Source organism: Cygnus olor, chromosome 2 (assembly GCF_009769625.2).
Source record: "Cygnus olor isolate bCygOlo1 chromosome 2, bCygOlo1.pri.v2, whole genome shotgun sequence".
Classification (NCBI taxonomy): Eukaryota; Metazoa; Chordata; class Aves; order Anseriformes; family Anatidae; genus Cygnus; species Cygnus olor.
Genome location: NC_049170.1, coordinates 113,427,331 through 113,451,065, shown reverse-complemented (window position 1 = coordinate 113,451,065; position 23,735 = coordinate 113,427,331). Strand labels below are relative to the sequence as shown.

Sequence of the window (23,735 nt, the reverse complement as noted above, 5' to 3'; positions counted from 1 at the left end):
CTTTCTCTTTGTAGTGGCACAGGAGCCCACGTGGTTGAGGTGTCCACCCTGGGCTTCCCCACAGCTCCCTGATCTCCACTGCAGGACCATACAGCCGACACTTGTTCTCCTGTGCAATTCTCCATTTAAATGCACACTCACATACTCACCCTTCTTTATCCCACCCTCCTTGCCTCTGTTTAGAATAGATGTAGTAAAGTAAGCACATGGTTTGCCTTTGAAAATAACAATAAAAACACAGGGATGAAACTTATTTTCATTAGAAGCTGGTGCACACATTTTTTCCAGCAAAACACAAAGACTAGTGCTCTTTCAAAATGGCTTCTGTTTCCCATTGCCTTCAGCAACACTGATGCTAAGCCATGTATAAAGACAGTGGCTTCCTATGCTAAAAGAGGAAAGGTTTTTTTAGAATGATGTTCATAAAAAGGAATTAAATGTTGAAGTGTGTATCTGCTCGGATAAGTGTAGTCACAGATTCATTTTGGCTGAACTCCAAGCTAGGAAGCTGTGAGTGTGCTTTGGCTCAGCAGCCAGAGAGGCAAATTAGCAGAGAGCTAATATACCCTGCCTTTCAGCCTACTGCTTCAGGTACAACTCTAGACCAGACTGACTCATCTTTGGAAAACTCAAAAACAAAGATGAGAAAACAGGAAATGCTCTCTACTGTTGCCCCTCAGCTGTGAACCAAAAGAGGTCAGGAAACTAGTTCAGGGCATGAGGGATGGGAAACAAAACACTCATCTGGTAATATATTTACTGCACATTTTACTATAATGCAAATATTCATAAGTACCAGCATGTGAATATTCATAAGTAGTATCATGTTAATATTCACAAATAGCATCGTGTCAACTTAAAGTAATTACAGGAATCTAAATAGAGAAATTCTTAGAGTTTAACATGTTAGGCATTAGACAACTTAATGGATAGCAATAATTGTGCCCTAGCTTTGATTTCAAGTTATGAAATAGGGAAGCTCTGATTGCACCTGCAAATGGGAATGCTGGTAAGACACAAGTTCAAAGATGACAAATAGCAGTCTCACGGTGACCAGGTCTCTTAATACCCTCTGAGATATCACACACAGTCCCATAAATCCAGCTTATCTAGTTGGACATTAATGTGATCTTCCTATATACTGGGTTGTAACTGTCTTCCACCAGGCCTTGCTACAAGACATGGATACCTGTGAGGTCTGAGAGCACTTCATTCCTTACACATTCCTTTGTTTCTTATGCCATATTGCTCTCCAAATGTAGAGAACAATCAATTTCTTCTTCAAGCAACTCTTTACATATTTTGAGTTCATAATCATGTCCTTCCCCTGTCTCTCTTCTTTATGGAAAACATCTCATGATTTTGTAGTCTTCCTCAGCATGTCAGATTTTCTAAATTCTGAATTATTCTCATTCTACTTTCAGCTTGTCCACATAGTTTAACATCTAGAACTACACTCAGTCCACCATCTAGTATCTTAGTTTCATTTTAAACATTGCAATATTCCTGCACACCAAATTCATATTTATTTTTTTTAAATTTTCTTTTTCTTTTTTCTTTTTCTTTTTCCATAATATATCTAAATTTCAGACTGTTTAATTGAGAAAAAGGTTGCACAGAGCTGATTCTGTGCAATAGAAATCCTATTACAATTATCATTTATTTAAAAATCAAGCTTGGGATCTCTAGGAGTGGTTTCTGATGTCCTTCTTTCCCACTTTTTCTAAGATTTAGAGGTACACACATGTACATCTACTAACTGGATGAAACACTATGTTGAACAGCTCTAAGTGTCACACAGTTTAATCCTCTTGACCTAAGGCTGAGATTGTATCACTGTGAAGTTACCACTAGCTCCATGAAACACACTGCAGAAGCTTAGTGTATTTTTACCAGACCAGAACTGGGCTGAAATTGACTTACTGAGGTTTGAAAGTAAAAATTAAGATGTAGTTAAGAGGTTATATGTATACATTATGTACGTATGTATATTTATCTTTTTGTCTCTATTTCCTAATTTTCTTTGTTCTTCAAATGAATGAATACTTCACTTTGAATCATTTTTACTCTGTGTACTGATCACAGGTTCTTTGGCAGGAAAGGCTTGCTTGAACCAGGTGAGACTGTACCCATAATGCTGAGAATACAGATCTAATATAGGCTTCATGTTTTTTGAGGAGTAAAGGAAACTAAGTTTGTCCCTTGACAAATGTCCTAAAGACACCCAAGCAGGATCTAAAGCACGGTTTGTCCTTCAACCATAACAACACATTTGGATCTTCTGTACCAGTTACTAAAAAGGAACATTGACTAGTTTCTACCCATTCCATAAAATTTAAACATGCCCTTTTTATACTTTGTGGAAACTGCCTAAACATTTTCAGACAGCTGCTTGTTGTTGTGTTTTGCAAAGACCTTCATGGTGGAGTGATGCTGGTCACACATCACACATCACACAACATCACTGGGCAGTGTACAGGAGTAGACTATCTGGTTGAGGAGTCATGCTCCACTCTGTGCTTGATACATACAACCAGCCTGTTTAATGGAAGAAACAATGTTCTTTCATCCCCTCAGCAATCTTCCCTAGAGTAGGTACATTTTATGTTTCCCACTGAGAATAAATTACAAACCTCCTCAAGTCTCTTTTCTTTATGTAATATTAGTACATTTTAGGGGATGTTACCATAGAGGTACTTAATAAAAAAAATATAGAGAAAGTTATTGTGCACACCTACCTGATCTCCAAATGCAAACTTTTTTTTTTTTTTTTTTCCTCAGAGTAATAGAGTGTCTACACAATTCAGTTTTTACAGTTCTTTCTGTGGGTGGAAGGATGAAAAAGATGTGAGTAAAGCAGGCTTCCTAACTAATGTTCTTGAGATTGAATATACTTTAATCTCTTTTAGGAGTTAGAAAATCTCCTTAATTTTGCTTTGCTGTTGAGCAGTTTATGTTTTCTTCAGACAGGATGAATTGATGGCAAAGTCTGTGAGAACAGCAATGAAAAGAAAAAAAATAGTCTTTAAAGATAAGTTTCACAGCCTCAGCCATCTTGAAAGCCATTGTTTTATTCGCCCTTTCAGTATATTAAGTCTTAAGGGATTATTATTTATAGTAACGCTATAAATGTGACAATTTCTCTATACTGTGATTTTATTAGTGGAAAATGTGAAGACAATTTTGGCAAGGGTTGAACAGCATGTGACTGGATAGAGATTACAGAAACGTCTATAACACATCTGCAGCAGCCGGAATAGCAAAATAGCCATTGAAGCAATGATGATAAAAAAACTCTGTAACCAAATAAATCATCTAGGACTTAATAATTATTCAGTTCAAACATTAAAGAATCCACAACTCAAGGAAAATCTCTGGGTTTAATATTTATTGAAGAGGAAACCATATTGCTGCTGAGTTAAAAATTGATTTTTGAATTGAAAATCAACGGAGTTGTGAAATTTGAACAGAAAGGAATACTTCTGATCACACTATGCACTGTGGGGAAAGGAGAATAATTTTGCTGTTTATCCTACCTCAACCTGAGAGGGAAAGAATATCTCTTTTTGATACCATGTTTGCTGTTTGCTCCTAATTTTTATTGTAAAGCTGTACTGGGTAACAGAAATATACCCATCTAGAAGAGACTTGGGAATCTGTGCTTGTATAGTGGCAATATTGGTTTATTTTTATATTTTTATTTTTAAGACAAATCCTGTGACATAATTGCCTTGGTAGCTTTACAAAGTGACATAGATGGACAAAAATTTCTAGCATCTACACCTATCTCCTTCAGTCAATGCTTTCCACATCATAGCTTTAGCTTAAGCATCTCTTCTGTTTACTGCATGTGCCAACAAAAATCCCTGACACATCAGGTGACGAGATGGGAAGAATGATTGAAAGAGAAACTACTGCTTGGAAAGGACTAATATTTACTGTTGGCTTTTCAATTAGAAGAAGATAGATTTCAGTCAGATTGTGAGACTAAACTTAATTGTTTTGCCATTGTACAAGTTTTTTCTTCCCCCATCATATAAACCTGTCCTCTATTGCAGCCTTGTGAGCACAGGAAAGTAGGAATTTCAAAATCTTTTACACTTGCAGTAAGCTGCTCTAAGTTCTCAGTATTCTTGTGAAGATGGAAAAGGAACTGAAGATCTAACTGGCTTGAGGGTATTTTAAAGAGTTAGGATTAAAGAGGCTTATTTAACATAAATGTTACAACAAATTAATATAAAATTGTAGCAGAGGTTTTCAAGCTTCTTAATGGGTGTTCTGCGATTTTTACTCAGTCAGCTACCAAAAATCTTTTACGTGAAATTTATGTCTAACTTTTTTTTTTTTTTCAAGAGAACTTTCTTTGGCAGTTACAAGTTGTCTATTTTTATAACAACCTCAGCAGAGTGTTCCAACAATAACTGTAATTTAAGTACTTATCAGACCTCTAAGAGCATAAGTCAATGTTTATTAAGCTTCGAGTACTATGTAATAGTGTATTGCTGAAAAGTCCTGCCTTAGTTACTGACTTCTCTGAAATTTGGGATTTTTTAAATTTAAGAATACACAGGACAGCATATACTCAATTTACAGAGCCTCCTTTTCTTGGTTGTCTTAAGAGGTTTATTCAACTGTAACATCTTTTGTAGTATCATTATCATAAGCCAAGTCTTATCAGGATAAAGATACTCTCAAGAATAGAGAGTACACAATCCTTTTTCACCATCCTACTTCAAGATGAAGAATAAATTCCTACTTTCACTCCCTCTGCCAAGTCTAAAACTAGCCTCATTATCTTAGGAATTATTTTTCTTCTTTGCTTGCTTAGTGCTCAGAACAAAAAGGTCCTAAACTCAGTAGGAACCTGGAATGCAGTGTCAATAATATAAACATGTCAAAAGAAGTTTTGCTAAGAGGCTTATTATTATGCTGCACTTATGTTCTACCTTCCATGCAAATTCTCAGTAGTGTCTTATTACCATCATTAATATCCTTTAGATATATAAAAAGGGGGGGGGAGGGGGGGGGCTTAGTAATTGTTTTGTCAAATACTGGTTTATTAAATATTTTGGTTTAAATATCTTGAGATTTCACTGCATTATGAATACAGTCTAAGAAACAGAAAGAGGTGGGGAAAAAAAACTATGCAGAGAGGAAAGAAAGTTATGAGAGGGAATGAACACAGAGCATGTAATGAACATAAGTTTGTAGGGATTATCTTGTGAGCAATTTTTAGATTCAGTTTTGGGTTAAGATCCCATTTTGCTGGATGTCATTTGAACACATAGACACATATAGAAGTACACAATGAGAGAGGGCTTCTTTCCCTGAAGAATGTACAGAGTAATTAAAGTTCAGTTCGTTGACACTAAAGCTACAGGGAAGCTTATTCTTTTCCCTTGAAGCATTAAACTGCTAGAAAAGCCACGAGGATGCCTGAAGAGACCATGAGTCTGGGCAATAGAAGCAAAAACTTCATTAATGTGTCCATTTCCATTTCTTGACTTTAGAGGCAAAGTTGAGGGAAGGCTGGAGGCTCAAGTCAGAGGAGCAACCGGCAGAGGAGAGAAGACATAAGAAGAATATGTGGAAGTAGAACACTATGGCTGTTTCATATTTAAAGCATCTAGAACAAGAGTAGATCCTCTTGGAAAGTAGAAGAAAAAAAAAAAAAAGAAAAAAATAAAAAAGGATATTTTGCCCCCGTTTCTTTTTTTAGCCTGTTAATAGAAAGGATAATTGTTGTTGGTTTTTGGTTTTGTTTTTGTTTTGGTTGTGGTGTTGTTGTTGTTTTGGTTGTTGTTTGTTTGTTTGCTTGTTTTGCTTTAGCAATGAGATCCCAACTTTCCATCACTGAGAATTATTGCTTGAACGGGAAGAAGACCTCTTGGAAAAAAACATTTTAGCTAAGCAGCTTTTACAGTTTTGGTCCACACCTTCTTTATAATGTTATTCAACCTTAACCTTAGTTTTATCACAATACAAGGATAGATTGCCTACTTTTTTCAAAAGCCAAAAATAACAGAGCAATCAGTATTTTTCTCTATAAATAATGCTAAATTTGAGGGGAGGAGGGAAATAAAACTGACCTGAACAGAATGAAAAATTGTGCTGCAATTAAAGACACTCAGCTGCAGTAGAGAGAGAAAATAAGAAAAGGAAAAATACAGCAGCATGTAAGAAATAAACAGTAATTAGTGAATGAGACTATTGCTGCTTAAAATTGGTATTTAAAACTTGGAAGAAGATCAAGCAACTTTCTTGTAGCTTTCCTATATTAACATGTACAATAAAACTTCCTATCAGCAAACTGCAGCATAAAGAAGTTAGCGTGTTATGTTACCACTAAAACAGCATGAAAAAGTCTTGGAGGGGAAAATAAAAGAATCTGGGGGAGAAAGGTTTCTGCAGTTATATAGAATGATTTATTTTCTCTCATGTGTATTTGGATTTAAAATTTAACAATGAAAAGGAATGCTAGCATTGCAGTTAATGTTCTGTGTAGAGGTGCTTAGATTACTTAGGTTTCTGTTTATTGATGTTAGAACTCTGTTATTACATACAGAAAGACACACAAATTCTGCAGGGCAAGTATACGTCTGGTATAAAACTATATTTCTGGTATGACAAGAATAATTTTCAAAGCATATTTTATTCATTTTTAAAAAATGTTACGAATGCCCTCTGTTTCAGAGCTAGAAGTTATATTAATATTAATCTAAAATGTTCCTAACATTTCTTTTGCTTAAAACAACAAAACTTGGAAGAGTTGAGTTGCTGCAATGAATAATAATACACCTGTCCCCAAAAACACCTTTTGACAATGTTTTTTGTTCATTTTTTTCTGTTTGTTTTGTTTTTAAGATAGCAAAGCCCCTACTCGCTCTGAGACTCTTTACAAAGCCCATCCTATGTGAAGGCCCGCTTTAGCTGACATTTATGTGATTCTCTTCATGGACATTGAAGGGAGGTCACAGTGCAAAATCCAAGTGCTTGTGTTTCATTTGTAATACAAGAGAGGTTTTAAACATGAAGCAATCTCTCACTCCTACAAGAAAGATAATTTATCTCTTCCCTTAGCACAGTCAGGTCCTGGAGAGTTGCCACTTCAATTTTCTGGGACTTTACAACACACTCAACAATATTCAAATAAAATTTTATTGTATTGTGAAAAGATGGGTGGGGAGAGAAACTGTGTTAGCACTGATTAAGGTTGAAACCTTAGTTCTGTGAAGGTCAGGAAATTCAAAGTAGTTTCCTATAATATCTTTACTCTGCTTCAATGTGTGAACATGCAAATGCTTGTGTGTTCATGTGTGTTCATGTGACAAAATACTCCTTGCATTGTTTGAAAATAAATTAATTTCAAGGTGGTGAGGATCTCACTTTCCAAGAAAATCTTCAGAAAACATGAACAAGTTTTTTTTTCTTTAATCAGCACAATAAACTGTCTGAGTGTTGCCTGACTACATTGCTTGGTAGGAAAAGTTAGTGGTACAAAAACAATTGGCTCAAGAAAATGTAGACTTATTACAAAATATATTAACAGTATGATTTCCAGTAAAGCCAGTAGTAGCTGAGATTGTGAACAACAGACAACTTGTTTGAAATGTACCCGTTGGTTTGTCAGCCAGCAATTTGAAAGGTAACTAAACTGTCTATTAAGTCCTCAAAGCCAATCAAATGCCTACTGTCTTAGTATTTCCAGTGTTTTCCCTAAAATTAAACTTTTGTATTTTCTTTAAAGGCAACAGTAATCATGCCATTGCCTTTGGACATAATGTCCAAAGCTAAGCATGTTTTTAAAATTAATCCCATTATTCTGTCAGACATCTCTCCCCTTTTATCAGTTGAAAAAATAGCCTCCTGTAGAGAGTCAAACCTTTTATTTATCATTTCAGTGCTAACTACAATTAACTTTGTTATTTTACAGAAGTTATCCTCTTACTGAAGAGACCTGAAATAAAAAATAATCTTCAGTTAAAAGGGCACATGCTGTTATCATCATCAGTCTATGAAAATTGCCTCATATTGTACTTTTTTGTTTCAGTAATACTGCACATAATTCACATACACACATATAAGTGGCTGGAGCACTGAATAATGAATATTAGAGATTCTGTACCTTCCTCTGTAAATACATTGATTGCCTGTGCATCCTATCACCTATCAATACACCATTTCTAGATTGATTTAAAAAAAAAAGAAAAAAAAGAAAAAGAAAAACAAAACCAGAAACAAACTATAGCAATCTTTAAAATAAGGATTTCAACACCTGCTAGCTGTCAAGATCTGATAACCTTACCTGTATGTGTTTAATAATGTAGTAGCCAGTGCCTTATGGAACATTTTCTCAGAATCAAAGAGGTGAAATCAATGGAGTTCTATGGAAATTAACTTGAATTCAAGGAATTAGGATAAATCTTAGGATTTATTAGGATATATTAGGATAATTAGGATATATTAGGATAATTAGGATAAATTTTAGCTAAAATTGTGCAAAAAGCTCTTAATATGCATTGGCACTGTACTCTATCATGATGTCATAAGGTTAGGATAATGTAGATTATTTTGATTTAAACACTGATTTAATTCTTTTCAACCAGAATTTGTCGTGCAACAATGTGGTGCAAAAACATGCTGACTGACTGTTCCTATGGTCTCACTAAGTTGCACCGAGTTTAGTTTCCTGCTTAATTCTGTAGTGTGTGTTTACAGAGCTTTGTCCAGATTTTAGACAAAAATGGGGTGGGGGAGAGCCACGGCAGTTGCTAAAATAGACTTTTCACTACTTGTTAAATAGTTTTTGATATAGGTTTAAACAAAGAATATCGAGTAAGACCAGCTGAGGAAATACTTCACATACACCTTTCTGAGGCTGCACCTCTAAATAGTCATAAATAAGATGAACCAGTCCACTCTAAGCTCAACAATTTAGGAATATCAAACACAAGTGCGTCCATATCACTTTGCAACAGCAGCTTACAGTAGTCTCATCTTTAATGATATGTAATTGCATATGCACAGTACCACATTTTTTCAAATGTGCCCCTCAGCAGTCTAGGAAGATGCCCTATGGTGTGACGTTCCATCATGCACCCCAACCCTCTACAGCTTTTATTTCTATTTTTTTTTTCCCACAGTGCAGAATAGTCCCTGAAGACAGGAATTTCAAACTGCAGCTGAGACTAACACTCTCATCATTGCTTTTGTGACATCCATTACTTTTGCCAGTTGTTTTTGAACTGCTGTCAGGATGCTTGAAGGAATCTTCATTAATTCTGGGAATATAAATCTTATTAATACAAATAGGATGATGCCTATGCAACTGGAATTTTATAGCAGATGGATGTCATCCTGCGGCATTGCGCAGCTTCAGACATCATGGTCATCTGGCTTAGTAACAGGCTGAGCATGGTGCAGCTTTTACTAGTTGGCTTCTGCTGCTGAGATAAGGCACCTGCAGTGACAAGGACCAAAGCAATGATGCAGAAGTGGGATACCCTACAGCAGCAGTTAAAATTCAGGATGACAAAGGCTGTTTTTCTATGTATATGCATAGGGGAGATATTACCATGTCTCACCACTATCAGAAAGCTCTCTTCACCTGCTGATTGCTGGTCTTGAGCTATTTGAGCAAATCACAGTGGAGCAACCATAGTGAAGAACACAAGTAGAGTAAAGAGCAGTACTGTTGTGTCATACCAGTAACTTTGGCTGTTTGGAGAGGCCTATGAATGGTGCTGTCTGCCTGCATTCTTGATTCATTAGGACTCTCAGCAGGCTGTACTTGTCTAATCTTCAGCAAGTTAGCAACCCAAAATCCTACGGGACAGGATTTATTTATTTTTTTCACGTTGCTGCAAGGCCTCATCAATTATTAAGGAAGGTTCACTAATATTAATATGGAAACATCAATGTTGCCAAGATCTGGGGTTCATTTCCAGCAGTGCCCAAAGGCAAATATGCTCCCTGTGTAATCTGGATATTAAAAGTGTTAAGATTTCACACCTCAGTAGGAAAGATCTGGTTTATTTTCAGTTCCCCAGCATATGGTGCTTTCCCTAGGTTCTTCAGCCAGAAGAAAGAATATTTTGGCTTCATTTTTTCTTAGTCTTAAAATGGAAAGTGCTTTTGGACCACTTATGGTTAAATGCTGGATTTTTCCCAATCATGTGTGGAAAGGACCTGTTTTATTCTGCAGGGGTTAAACGAGGAGAGAGTGATCACTGTGGAAAGGTCCTACAGCTGTTACCTGAAACGGTGTTCCTTACACTGATGGCAGTAGAACTCGAGCCCATGCTACTCATCCTTTTGCTGAAGATGTCCATTTACAACATTTTTCCTTTCATTTTCTTCATTCTGGCTTTGCAAGGAGTCAGAATGTTCTGTTTTGGTTCCTTGGTCTTGGCATAAGAAACTATTTGCTTCTCAGCTGTCCCTTCATGGCCCTCTGTTACTGTAACTTCAACAGTCCCCAAAGCAGATCTTTCCTTCTTTCTTTTCACATGAAGATCTGTTTGCATCTCAGTGGAGGAGAGCTACCTGTTACACCAGCTGGATCATGACAGAAAAATATTCCAGGCAATTAGTGTCCCCGTCATCATAGTATCAGTGCCAACAGTATATACTACCAACAACCCTTCCCCTCCTCCTACATCCCTTCTCCCTCTCACCCAGACCCGCAGTTTTGGGATACTATTTCCAGCTGCTCTTCTACCTTGAGATTTCTTTGGACTTCCTTTGAGAGGCTGAGCCGTATTTGAAGCTATTTTCTCCTACATAAAGCTTCTGTAATAGTATCTTCATGTTTGACCAGCAATGTTAGGTGTTTGTTGTTTTTGTATTTGTTTTTGTTTTTGTTTGGATTGGTTTGTTTTTTTGGGGGGAGTAGTAGAAAAGAGAAGAGGAATTAGATGGTTGCTAATAGCATTCTGCATTCATCAAAGCTATTCTTACTTTGAAGGATGCTACCAAGAGACAAGACTTTCCTGGGGTATAGAAGGATCTTATTCAAAACAGGCAATAGGCCAACCCGAAAGATGCACAAGGGTGCTCTTTATCAAGAGCTTTTCCTCTTCTTACTCCCATCCATACAAGCACTCCAGCTGCTGGAATAGTAAAGAGAAATGCTAGCTATCTGGGCAGGCACAGTAGAGCTTCTCTTCCTTGAAGTTTGTGCACCTTAGCTTTCAGAGTTTTTTTATTACACCTACAAATAAGTAGAAAACATACTGCAAAATTAATAGCATTCTGCAGCAACCGTTTAAGAGCAAGTAGTTTATAATGTCTTAAAAATCTCTATCCAAGTTTGAAATGTCTCTGTAATGTGATTTTGGTCATTTATGTTATGAAATCTCGATGGCAGTAAAAGCTGAGTGTACTAATGAAAGCAGGAGCCAATGCTCTCTCACTGTTTTTCATGCTGTCTCTGTAACTACAGTAAGCATCCCTGCTCTGCAAAGCATCACATACTTGGTTGTCTTTTCCTCCCAAAGTCCTATTTTGTCAACTTTTTTGGAGGAAAAGTGGAGAACTTACAAATGCTTTAAATTCCCCAAATCTAGGTGTGAGCTGTAGCCATATCCCACTGTATAGCCACATGTGACACTTCAGCACATGTAAATCCCATTTGCTCATTCTCTGTAGGATGTGATGACCAGGAGACCAGATATCAGAAACCTGCAGCCTTTGAAACGGTCTCTCACAGGAATTAATCCAAGCAAATTGCTATGTCATTGAGAGCCTCACGTTACTCAAGTCATAGCGACCTGTTAGGGAGAAGATATGTTGAAAACTTCTTAGACAGGATTCTTTGGCTCTGTGTCTTTACTGGACATGTGATACCAGCAAGAGAACAAATTTAGGAATTACTTCTAAATCAGTACCTGCTAAATGATACACCACTTTCTTCAGCAGGAGTGTTAAGATATTTTGGGGGAGTAAATGTAACTGTAAATGGATATACCTTTTACAGCCTTGTATTCATTCAATTTGTTCACTTGAGTTGAAAGGGGTAAGAGTATGAATGGCTGAGTTTACCTGCAATATGAAGTTGCTGTCAATGGAAAACAGAGCAGTTAAAACCCCCAAATGTTTAAACTCTCAAGGAATATGGGAGGGAGAAAGTCTCACCTCTGCATTTGCAAGCAATGGTCAGGAATTTGCTTCTGGCCATCATGAAGCAAGACACTGTCTTTGGTAGCAATAATTGTAAGATTTCTGCTTCCCTACCACCCCTCAAAAAGAGCCAGTATTGTGATTCTAGGGACTGAGTCATGGTATGGATATGTATGCGAAATGTGCAGAGTCTGCCAAAAGAATAAACCCTTTTCAAAACTATTAAAAGCTGCTCAGCAGGGTCATTCAGTTCAGACTGAAGTTTATGGAGATTACACAGCACTCTGACTCTATGGAGTTAACAGTACCAGGAAAGAATAGCTGTGAGGCAGAGTAATATTCACAGAGAAAACTCCAAATCAACCCAAGGCATGGCATTTAGTCCTTAAAATGCAAAGGCACAGCAATGAATCATAATGAATCCAATAATTTGTGTTTTTTTTTTTCATTTGGTTGTTTTTGTCTGGTTGTTTGTTTGGGTGGGAGGGTTTTTTGTTTGTTTGTTTGCTTGCTTTGGTGGGAAAACTAAACAACACAATTCTTTGGTTTGATGCTAACACCATCCAGCTCCTCAAAATGGTGACACATCCAATATTACCAGTCCTGTTCTGATCCCCTTGTCCTTCAGTTCCTCTACTGCAATTTTTTAGAAATTGACATGAGGCCAAACTTAGAGATGTTTATTTGATAGTCCTTAAAATCTTGTACATGTACTTATTGACTCATCTTGAGATGGGACTATACATGCTTCTGTTTAGAAGACCAGAGCATGTTCAGGCAGAATCAAAGGGAACATGTATGCTTTAATGGATATGGAGACTCAGTTATTTAGTGGAGTTGGGCACTCCCGGCTTCCCAAGGGCACTTACTTGTAGAGGCAGTCTGGTCATGATGACTCCAAATCAGTGTGAGGAGAGAATACAGAGAGATGTAAAGTGATCAGTGTGGGATGGAAGTGGAAGACTGCCAGAACTGGAGCTGCAAAGAATGTATTTACAAAAGCTTCAGTGCAAAGGAAAATGAGGGATCTTCCTGTAAAAGTCAGATGCCTGAGAACAAATACTGCAGGGTGTGTTTCAGAGAGAGAAATGCTACTTTGGTAAGCTGTGATTCTGACTGGGGAGCCAACTGATAACCAAAGAAACGGTGTGACAAAAGGATTAATGTGATCATTGTATTTGTTGACATGGGAGCATTGAACAGGAATCTGGTACATGCATTATACTGGTCTTTCAAATGACTACAGCTACTAGTGAAATACACTGTACAGTGCTAGTACCAGTATTTCAAGCAGCATTTTTAAAATTAGAGTGTCAGGGAAGAACTAGAACATTTATTAAATGATTGGAAACCTATGTGTTTTAATGAAATACTCAAAGACTTTGCTTCAGTTAGCTTAATGAGGAAAAGTGCAGACTTATCAAAGGTAACTGGTCTATAGTTTCAATACCGGGAACAGAAACATGAAAAAGCAACTCTTCAGCTTATTGCTGAAAAAAATAACAAGAGTCAATGGCTGGAAATTAGACAAGTTAGATAAATGCAGTCTAGTCATGACACAGATATTTTTAAAGGAAAGAGTAACCATCTAACAGCACAACTTACTACTACGTGTAACATTAGATTCTCCAACATCAGTAGTTTTTAAATTAAAGTTGAATTATTTTTTTTAAAGTACCTAGTTCAGGCAGCAATTATTTCAGCAGTATTTTATAACCAATATTACATGAAAGGTCAGCCTATAGACTTTTGTTCATTTAATCTAGGATATCTAACATTTCCAGTCAAATGATTTTGAAGTAAATCACAAACATGCATAAAGAATGCCTGAAAAACCTTGTGAGGCATATAAGCAATTTCAATGTTTATTTGTTTTTTCTCCAAAAAGCTATTCTTGGCTGTAGAATAACTGCTGTGTAATAGAGATACCACTGCGGTAGCATCAGTCCAGGTAGCAGCAGCATGCAGCTCAATGCTGGATGCAAACTCCTTCTGCAAATCAAAGCGAATGCTTGGGTGTTTAGCCCCTGCTGAGCTCCCTGCTGTTGCCTGCAGCTCTGGAGCTGTGAACAGCCTCCTTATAACAGCAGCTGATGTTGCACCCTCTCTGAAGTGGTTCAAAGAAAGGCCCAGGCGTGGCTGAACATGTGTCTGTCACTGACTTGTGAAGTGGGAGTTTCCATTGAAGAACAATATTCACTGGGAAAAATTAACCGCAACACACAAGGCTTGTGGTGGGTTCTGTCATTTTAAAACAAACCTCCATCTCTGCCTTAAAAACATGCCCAGCCACTGCGCAAGTTATTGGCCCTGTTGGGAAAATTACCAGGCAATATTCTTAAGCCTGTGTTACAGTGAGGTCAAAATAAATGATGAAAACGGTCCCCTCTGACTTCAGAATATATAAACAGTGGATGCGATCCATTAGCAGTGGAGAAAAAGTAAGAGAGTTTATTTTAAAGCCAAAGAGTCCTAGATTTTTGTTTTTATTTTTGGAATCAGCATATGTACTGAATAGTGCTCCTCAACACGGAAACAAATTTGGGGCTACATTTAAAATAACATACATATATTCTACGTTTCAACTCATAAATGCTTCTGTCAAAGCTCTGTTAAAAATGGGACAAAATTTCAAGTGTGACGAGCACTCAGCAGCTCCCATGGGTGCTAAAGGTGAGAAGCAGCAGAGCAAGGTTGATAAGGAGGACTGGTGTAGATTTAGGAGCCCTGGCTCATCTTGCTGGGGCAGTTAGCACCTCAGTCCAAGCAGCCCTCCTACCCCTTGGTCTCACAGTAACAATGCTTTTCTTGTTTTTGTTTTTAAATCAGCTGCCTGGTAGCTTTCTGGGGCACTTTTCAGATGTTTAGCTCCTATTTGACCTAACGTGTCAGGACCGCACACTAGTGAGGAGGGGTACAAGCATGTTCCCCTCAGCTCTGGGGATGGAGGCCTCTTGGAAGAGACAAAGTGGACAGCTGTGAAGACTAATAAATCACAGTACCACAGGAACAGCTCCTTTGGTCTGAAAGAGCCCAGTTTCACACAGCTGTGTCTGCAGAGGTCGGCTTTCCCACTGTCCCTCTCAAAACATGTTGAGTTGCTGGCTTTCTGCAGGAAGGGCCTGGCGTCATGAGGCCCAAACCCCAGATGTCCATGCTTCCAGGGGTCCAGGCTCCTTTAACCAAAGGAGAGTATTCTTCCTTCATGAATCAATGTTTAGGGACTTTCCAAAGTTTAGATTAATGACCAAGTTACATACATTCATACAGCATTTAGGGATATTTTAGACGTGCATTAGGGCAAAACAGACAGAAGATCACCTCAGAGAAGGAAGCCATTTTGAAGTCCTACTAATGTAAAAATGATTCAAAGCAAGGAAATTTTTTTTAATCAGCAGATTCCTCTGAAAGTATGTAAAATATTGCAGCATGGGTATTTCACTGCGTGTCAAATTTGAACTTGGAGTGAATTTCTGCAGCCTGGTTGTAAACACTTTGAGTAAGAGTACTAATATTATCCATCTACTTGTCAAATAAAAACAAATTTTCAGGTGCTTGCATCCAAAATGTCCTAATTTTCTAAAGTCTCTGAACCTCTTGCATCCTTGGAACAAACCATTTACAATGTGTATTTTAATCTGCAACTTTTGGGAACATTGACTGTGATCTAAAACTCACTTTTTGTAATTGCATTTTCTTTCCTTGAACCAGAAAATGGTATCAACAGGATACCAATTATATTATCATGCTGGGCCACTTTATATTCTACCTTCACATTTCCTATGGAAAACATAATTATCACTATTACAATCCACTACAAAGGGAGGTATCTATGAAGTGCAACTACAGCTTATATTGACAACAGTTTTTTCACTGATGGAAGCCATATGTTTCCGTCGGCCTGTGAACAAGTAAATCTTAAAGCACTACAATTTTACTTCCAGTTTCTCATCCTAGAGAAGTATTGTCTCAGTCCTCTCCTTCAGTTTACCCTTTGAGACAACATCAGTCGGACCCTGCTCCTCCTCCATGCTGTTGGGGCCTTTCAAGGGGAGCAATGAGGACATGAAAATAGACATCTCTCCCTACCATCTCTCTGCTGCTAAATATACCAGAGACTCTTGGAAACAGCAGAGCAGCTCCTGCAGTCTCCAAATAGGGTACGTAATTTGTTCAATGGAGATGGTTTGTATACAGAATTTTTGCAATACAGCAGCTATTGGAGGAATAAGAGGCATATAAGATGCAGACAGATTCTTTCATGTGAAACTCCTCTGAAAATATAAAAAACTTAATTGTCAGACCCATAACAATGCCAGATTTTGGTCAACTTTATCAGTGACTGAAGAAGGCACAACCTCAGTGTAAGAACTGTAGTTCTTCCAAGGTCAAAAAGTCTAAGCTCCGGAGCCTGGGAGTAAAATCCCTCAATGAGATGGCAATAATAACATCATAACAAAAATAAAATATTTTCCTTAACCTCACTCTTCAAAAAGGACAAACAAAACTTTCTCAAGTTTTCGAAAAGCACTTGGCTCAAAACAGCTGCCCAGCACAGAGAATTTCATCTAGTTAGCTAACAAAAAGGGGGAGAGGGTAGAAAATGAAAATATCATTTTGGTATAGAAAATATTAGGCAAATTTAACTACAGGTGTTGTTAAAATCTCTGTTTAATAATGGAAGAGGCAATCTGTATGGCAGCTCTCTCTTACAATTTCATTAAAGCAAATTATTATCTATGCTGGTTTACCATAAATAATTAGAGTTCCAGTTTCATAATTTTTATTACCTAGAAGTCGGGAGTAATAAGGTTGTTCTTGTGGAAATGTACAACATTTCTTTTTTGAAGGTGTTACATACTTTTTAGAGAAACTAACAGGTATTGTGCAAGTAAAATTTGGCTATGGCTAAAGAGGATCTCTGGGACTGTGCAGACTGCATTAGTCTGAAAAAGATGAGACTTCTGATCCCAAGACAATAACATGGTTACTAGATTTTAGTGAGAAGCTGATCAGGAAAAAGGAGGTACTTCACTTCAAATAAGTAAAAATATTAGCAATTAAAAAAAAAAAGGCTTCGTTTAGTGAAACTAGCTTTTTAAGAGGCAAGCCCAACTCCTTCTATTGGCCCACTCACTAATGAAGCAGTTCTATGAAACTGTAAAACTTTCTTCTGTGGTGACTAGAAATTATCAGAGGCCCTTGTTATAAGTCGTCATCCTTTCAGTCACGCCACATGACTAGGGTCTTGTTCCAGAAGATAATTTTTTGTTGTTGTTGAAGATACATGACTGAATACAGATGCTCTGCTGATCAGAAGATCTTTTCCTTTGTCCTGATTTTCAACAGAAAATCTCCAGACCAAACAGCTTGAAAGCACTGGGCAGTAATGCTGAATGAGACCCTCTAGAAGAACACACTAAGCTTCACTATGTTGATTCTTATATCATCAAACGTAGGGTATAGACATAAAGCAAATTACACAATATGCAAATATGTTGTATCACAGCTGTATTGCATATGCTCAGCATCTCCTCTATAGAGAAATCCTTTGCAAAATGTACTAGCAATTAACAGAAATGTAAGTGGTGACAGATACGATTTATCAGAAAGTAAAAAACATTCTCTTTCACATCATATATATATATATTAACATATATAGCATAGAAAGCGATTAATGCTGATGAGGGTTGCTAAAACAGAAACAGAACTGCTATATACAACATTTTTTCATCTTAACCTAGCTGGTTTTCAAATTTGAGCAGAACAGCCCACAAACTGCTGCAGCTTTAGTTACCTTACCATGTCTTGCATTGTCTCGATGTAAGAAACAGACTGGAGAAACTTGCATGTTAGGTAATGATAGTGCCAGGAAAGCCAATGAGGGTAAATTGGTTAAGTTCTGTAATAAATTACAAGACACAGTCAAGTAAATATTACCTACTCCTAGGACTTTCTTTTTTCTTTTTTTTTTCCTGAAGACTACTTGCCTAAATAAAAGAACAATTAGAATTTTTATTTTCAGTTCTTATAGGTGATCAACATGAAATTGTGAATTTAGAAAAGCACCCTGAGTGCATAATTCAAAGGGTCATATTATTCTTACTGAAGTATGAGAAAGCAGCACTAACAACAAGGCTTTTATTACCCCAATTTGAAAAATATTTAAGCTGTTTTGCCATCTACACCATTCAGTTTTTCTTTCCCACTTGACACTATCTACACAAAACTGCATTCTCCCTAGCTATGCATGATTGTGTACTTCCTAAAACAATTATTTTCAAGTGTTGCCAATGATTAATAATCTTATAATTCAAAAAATCTCCACCCTTAAGAATTTTGGATGTGTGGAGTAGAAAAAAAATACTATTTTTGCCATTACTGTGATAAAACTCCTTATTAAGAATTGAATGTCCTCGGAAAGAAAAGGAGATTGCAGGGAATGAAGAAACTATTAATTAGGTGTTTTGGTTTTGTTTATCAAAGACAGATATTTCGTGAGATGTAATGAAGAAAGCAATAAAAGCGGGTAAACTAATATGCCCTTAAGTACTTTTGCTCATTATCTTTATCCCTCCATTATTAATTCTAAATAATGGAGTATGGCCTCCATCTTGTAAATATTCAGGCATATGAACAGTGGTATGCAGTGTGTAGTGTGACTGAATTTGCTGAGATCTCGTGTATAAATGTTTGTCAGATCAAGGCCTAAATTGTAAGTAAAGTGCTTTATTTGCATAATTTGAATCGAGGACAGTGGTAGTGGCAGTACCTGCCAGATTAAACATAAGGATAGGCCCACACGGGAAAAGTTCTTTTATTTTTCAAAATATTTGAAGCTGTGAGCACACTAGTATGTTCCAAATTGAAAACATTCATTTTTTACGGAATTTTTATGAACCCTAGGAATGAAAATTAATTTGGACAAGTTGAAAGAGAGACTCAACTCCATGACTAACATGGGAATTACCCTAATCCTCTCTTCAACTTAATCATGGAATTTTAACAAGTTTTTTCTGGAAGCCCTTGAGATCTCCTAGGTTGAACATTAACTTATGTCCATTATTCTTATACTACTTAGAATACACTCATAAATGCAATCTGTGGCTGAGTTATGAGATAAACCCTTCGAGCTCTAAATCACTTGTTTGAATATTGGCCAGAAATTGTCACCGTTTGATGACTTTTGCATGATATATGCAAAAAGGGCTGATGATCTCAACCTAGTATCAGTTCTAACTCCGAATCTCCAGCTATGCCAAATTATTGTTAGATTATTTCTGTAAGAAACTGTTTTCTGGGGCTCATCCTACAGATCAATAGCAGAAGCCCCGAGGAGCCATCCATGTCTGTGAGCAACTCCCAAGTTTCTCCTCTGCTGCGCTCTCCCAGACATATGCCTCTCACCCACAAAAAGATTCAGCGCAGAAATTCTGCCTCAAAAAGTATAAGCCACCCCTGCTCTATTAGTTTCTCTTGATCACAGCACCCAGAACTGGGAAACTCCATGAGCCGGAGGGCACTTTTGGTTACAGCTGTGTAAATGAGGGAAGCCACCTGCTTGATAGAAACATGTTCAAGACTAAAAGATTCAGTAAAACAGTGTTGGTGAGAGCAATTTTTCTGCCAGCGTTACCATTTCTGCTAAGTGATTTAAAGGCAGCAGCAGAACCGTTAAGAGGCATCAGCCAGAGCTTAGATCTGGTAACCTTCCAGATGTGCTGCAGAGCCTTTTATTTTTTCTCAGGCCTGTAGGGATGGATGGGTTGAGGGAATATGAGGGCTAGGCTCCTTTATGTAGTAGGTAATTACTCTCGTTGGACAGTTGGTTTATGGAGGTGTTTATGTTGTATGCTTTGCATTTTGTAGAGCACTTGTAAGACTGAAAAAATGCTCAAAACAGAGTAATTAACAAATGTTACTATTAGGTCTACCTACCAGAAAATACAAATAGAAGTCTGTTACTTGGGGAAAGTCAACATTTCATAAGCAGGCACAAGCAAAATCTCGGGGTAAGGCCTTAGACCTGATAGAGCACACGCTCTGGCAGGTGCCAACTTGGGAAACTCATCCTCGTAACAGATACAAGCACCAGCAGCATTGTTCCGGCTCACTTTCCCCCAGGCCCAGGCTGAATTTTAATCCAGAACCTCATACCAGGCTTCGTTTCCATCATTTATTGCTCGTCGCAACTCGGCTCTACTACAATTTCATGGGCTACAACTTAAAAAAAGAGAAAAAAGGCGGGGGATGGGATGGGATGGGATGGGATGGGATGGGATGGGGGCTGTTTTTCTATTCTGGTCTGTCTCCTCGCTTGATTCTCCTCTGCCTTTTATTGCCCCCAGGTTGCTCCTGGCTCGCCCCCGGCCCGGCTGCTGCCGCGGCGCGGCACGGCACGGCTCGGCACCGGCTGCGCGCAGCTCCCCCGCCGCTGCTGGCTTTTTCTGCCTCTCCCTGACTTGGGTAAACAGCTGCATGGCAGCTCGCAAGCGACCGGTTTATTTTCAATTTCGAAGCTAATGAAACCGGCATCGTGCAAGTCTGTACTTACCCGGCCTGTCCCCGACAAAACATAAAAGCAAATCCGGTGTTTTCTGGCAAAGCCCAAGCATGGCGTTTTGCGTTATTTTCTAAAGCAGGGAAAGAAGAAAAGGAGGAAAAAAAAAAAAAAAAAGCAGAGACTGAAAGTATTTTACTTGCAAGCTCGAGATGCTATAAAATAAGATAAGATGCTTTAAAATAAATAACACACCATTTAAAATCGATACTTCATGAGATTGTCTGGGGGCCAGATCCTCCCCTTATTATGTCCCAGGCTGGGAGCTCTGGTGCATGGACACAAAACAACTTTGCTCAGTGACCTGTGGGCGAGGGGAGATCCTTGCCAGCTCTGCAAATGACCCAGCAGTGATCCTTGCTCCTGTAAGTGCTCGCCCAGCAAGGCTCCCAGTTTCTTTCCGCTATGCACGCTCACATTTTTGGCCCCGCGGACTGCAGCGCCGGCCAAGGAGCCTTTGAAAACACTCGCTGAGAAATTCAGCAGGTAGCTCGGAATAAAACGGAGAGCGGGGATGGGGGGGGGGGGGGATTAATAACAGGAGGGAATTAAAAAATAACAATGAAAAAATAAAGCACCCCGTGAAGCCGTAGCAGTTGAGAGAAAGTTGCGGCGCCGGCAGCAGCCGGGGGCGTCCCGGAGCCCCCGGTGGGCTTCGCCCAGCATCCAGCATCCCTCGGGGAGCACCGCGGGGCCGGGCCCTCCCTCTCCAGCAAGTTGTGCCCTCCAATTTCAGTACAAGTTAGCGGGTCACGATTTTTTATTATTATTATTATTTTTTTTTTTCCCCCGAGGCCGGCAGAGCCCGGTGCTTGCCGTGCCGCGCTGCATCGGCCGTGCGGCCGGCAGGGAGCGACGGGAGGCGGAGGGGGAGCTGCCAGCAGCAGCAGCAGCAGCAGCAGGAGGCAGGGAGGCAGGCACCGGGCGAGCGCACAGACACACACACGCACACACACTCACGGCAGGCAGAGGCTGCTCGGTATTGTTATCGCTGCGCTTCGGCGGAGGGCTGTGCGTGCAGGGGGAGGGGTGGAGGGAGGGAGGGAGGAGAAGAAAGAGGGAGAGAGAAAGTGAAGGGGGAGAGAGAGAGAGAGCATGCAGCAGGGCTGGGGCCGGAGCAGCGGCGGTGCCGGCACGCCCGGGCTCAGGCGCTGAGCGCGGCGGGGAGGAGAGAGGCGGGCACGCTCCGGGCGGGGGCACGGAGCCGGGCACAGCCGCCGCACCGGCCTCCTCGCAGCAGCAGCAGCGACTACTTCTTTCTTATCTCCCAGCCTTTTGTTCGCCCATCCTCCTCCTCCTCCCTGCCCACCCTCTGCACAGCGGGGAGAGAAAAGCAGCCTGACCCAGAGCTGAGTTTCGCCCACCCTCCGCCTCCTCTCTCTCTCTCTCTCTCTCTCTCTCTCTCTCTCTCTCTCCCTACCTCTCCCCCCCCGCCGCATCGCTGCCCATGAGCTAGAGCGGCAGGCGGCAGCTCAGCGCCGCGGCAGCCGGCTCGGGCAGGCAGGCAGGCAGGGGCACATAGCCGGTGCCCGACCGTCCCCGCTGCACCCCTCGCCCCGCTCCGCCGGGCTCCAGCCGCGCTCCCGGGACTGCCGGGGGCCGCCCTGCCGCCGCCGCCCCTCGTCGCCTCCATGTGCCGGGCAGCGGGAGCGCCGCCGCGGATCCTGCCGCCGCTGGCGCTGCTGCTGCTGGCGGCCCTGCAGCAGGTAAGCGCGGCCGGGCTGCGGCTTCTTTGTTCCCCGCCGGGGACCGGGGGGAGCGGGGAGAGGCGGCGGGGGGCCGCGGGGAAGGCGGCAGCCGCGGTGCCGGACACCTGCTCGGGGGCAGCTGCGGGGAGGGGGGGGGGTCTGCAGGGTGCCCCCATCAGTTTGGGGACAGCAGGTGCCGTGGGGGGGGGGGCGGCCGGCTCCCGCTTTGTCACCGCGACGGACAAAGTAGCGGAGCGGACTCCGCGTGGGGAGCGGGGCGGCGGCGGGTCCCGAGACCCTCCTTGGGCTGGGGAGGGGGGCGCTCCGCCGTGCCCCGCTAATCCCTTCCCGGCAAGAATTTAATCAGCCCGTACCGGGGGGATTTCTAGCGGGACGGGCCCGGGCTGTGAAGTGGGGGACGAGTCCCGCTCCCCGCCGGCTCGGGGCTGTGTGGAGCGGGGGGACCGGCTGAGGGGAGGGGGCGGCCGAACGGGTCCCGGTGGCCGGCGTGCCCCCCGGCTTTGTGCTGGCGGAGCTGGGCGGAGGGGGCGGTAAATCTGAGGGACAGATGGCGCAGATCAGCGCCTCTTAACGGTACCGACGGCCGGGGCATTTCTACTGGGCTACGGGGGGAGAGGTGAGGCCGGGCAGGCAGCGGGGAGAGGGCCCCGGGGCGCCGCGGCTGCCTCAGGCGGGGCTGCCGGGCTGCCGGGCTGCCGGGGGGGGGCGGCCCCTGTCCATGGTGAGCACTCGGCCGGCAGCGACCCCGCTGTCCCCCAGCTCTCTGAGGGGTTCCTCGGCTTCTGCCAGCCCCCCCGGCGGCTTGCTCCGGTCGGCGAGGTGCTGAAACGCCGAGGGATTTTCTCCTTCGTCTGAAGAGGACCGGGGGCTGTCCGTCTGTCTGTCTGGCGTGGCGGAGGAGTGTCCGGCTGGCCGCCAGCGTCTCCCACGTGAAAGCAGCCACCCTGCTCGAAAACTTGTGATGTGCCACTTCAGGATTGTTTTTTCTTTTTTTTTTTCAGTACCCAGAACCTTCAGTACAGACTGCTTTTGATTGGGTTTATTTTTGCCTTTTTTAATTTTTTTTTCCTTAATGCTAGTATCTTAGCAGATCCCTTCATGATGCTTTTCCTTTCTTTCTTTTTTCTTTTTTCACAAGTCCTTATGTGTTGTTTATCATATGCACTTCCACTTCTGTTTAGTTTTCCAATCTCAATAAATCTTTAAAGCATAAATTCTGCAGTGAGCTTTTAGCCCATCTTTTTTTTTTTTTTTTTCCTTCCCAGGGCAGGTTTGAAATTAAAGCACAAGCTATGAATTAAGGACAGGAACTAGACTTACTGCTTTTATGTATCACTCAGTGTCAC

General features: G+C 40.8%; 1 protein-coding gene and 1 long non-coding RNA gene across 3 annotated transcripts in view; one reads left to right on the top strand and one right to left on the bottom strand.

Moving 5' to 3' along the window:
- LOC121066577 lies at positions 1-21,778 on the bottom strand. 2 transcript variants are annotated; one of them, XR_005817845.1, is made up of 8 exons: positions 21,641-21,778; positions 20,876-20,984; positions 20,675-20,753; positions 17,923-20,343; positions 12,990-13,098; positions 10,256-10,557; positions 2,739-2,822; positions 1-388 (listed from the first exon to the last, which is right to left on the bottom strand). It is a non-coding gene; the product is annotated as an uncharacterized LOC121066577 (long non-coding RNA). The 2 variants fall into 2 exon arrangements; XR_005817844.1 differs by lacking the exons at positions 1-388; positions 2,739-2,822 and having other exon boundaries at positions 10,365-10,557; positions 17,923-18,022.
- CDH2 (cadherin 2) overlaps positions 21,767-23,735 on the top strand; it is a 118,706-nt gene continuing 116,737 nt past the window's right edge. The window contains exon 1 of the mRNA XM_040550251.1: positions 21,767-22,386. Within this exon, the coding sequence (XP_040406185.1) occupies positions 22,312-22,386 (75 nt within the window). The 5' untranslated portion in view covers positions 21,767-22,311. The remainder of the gene's footprint in view (positions 22,387-23,735) is intronic.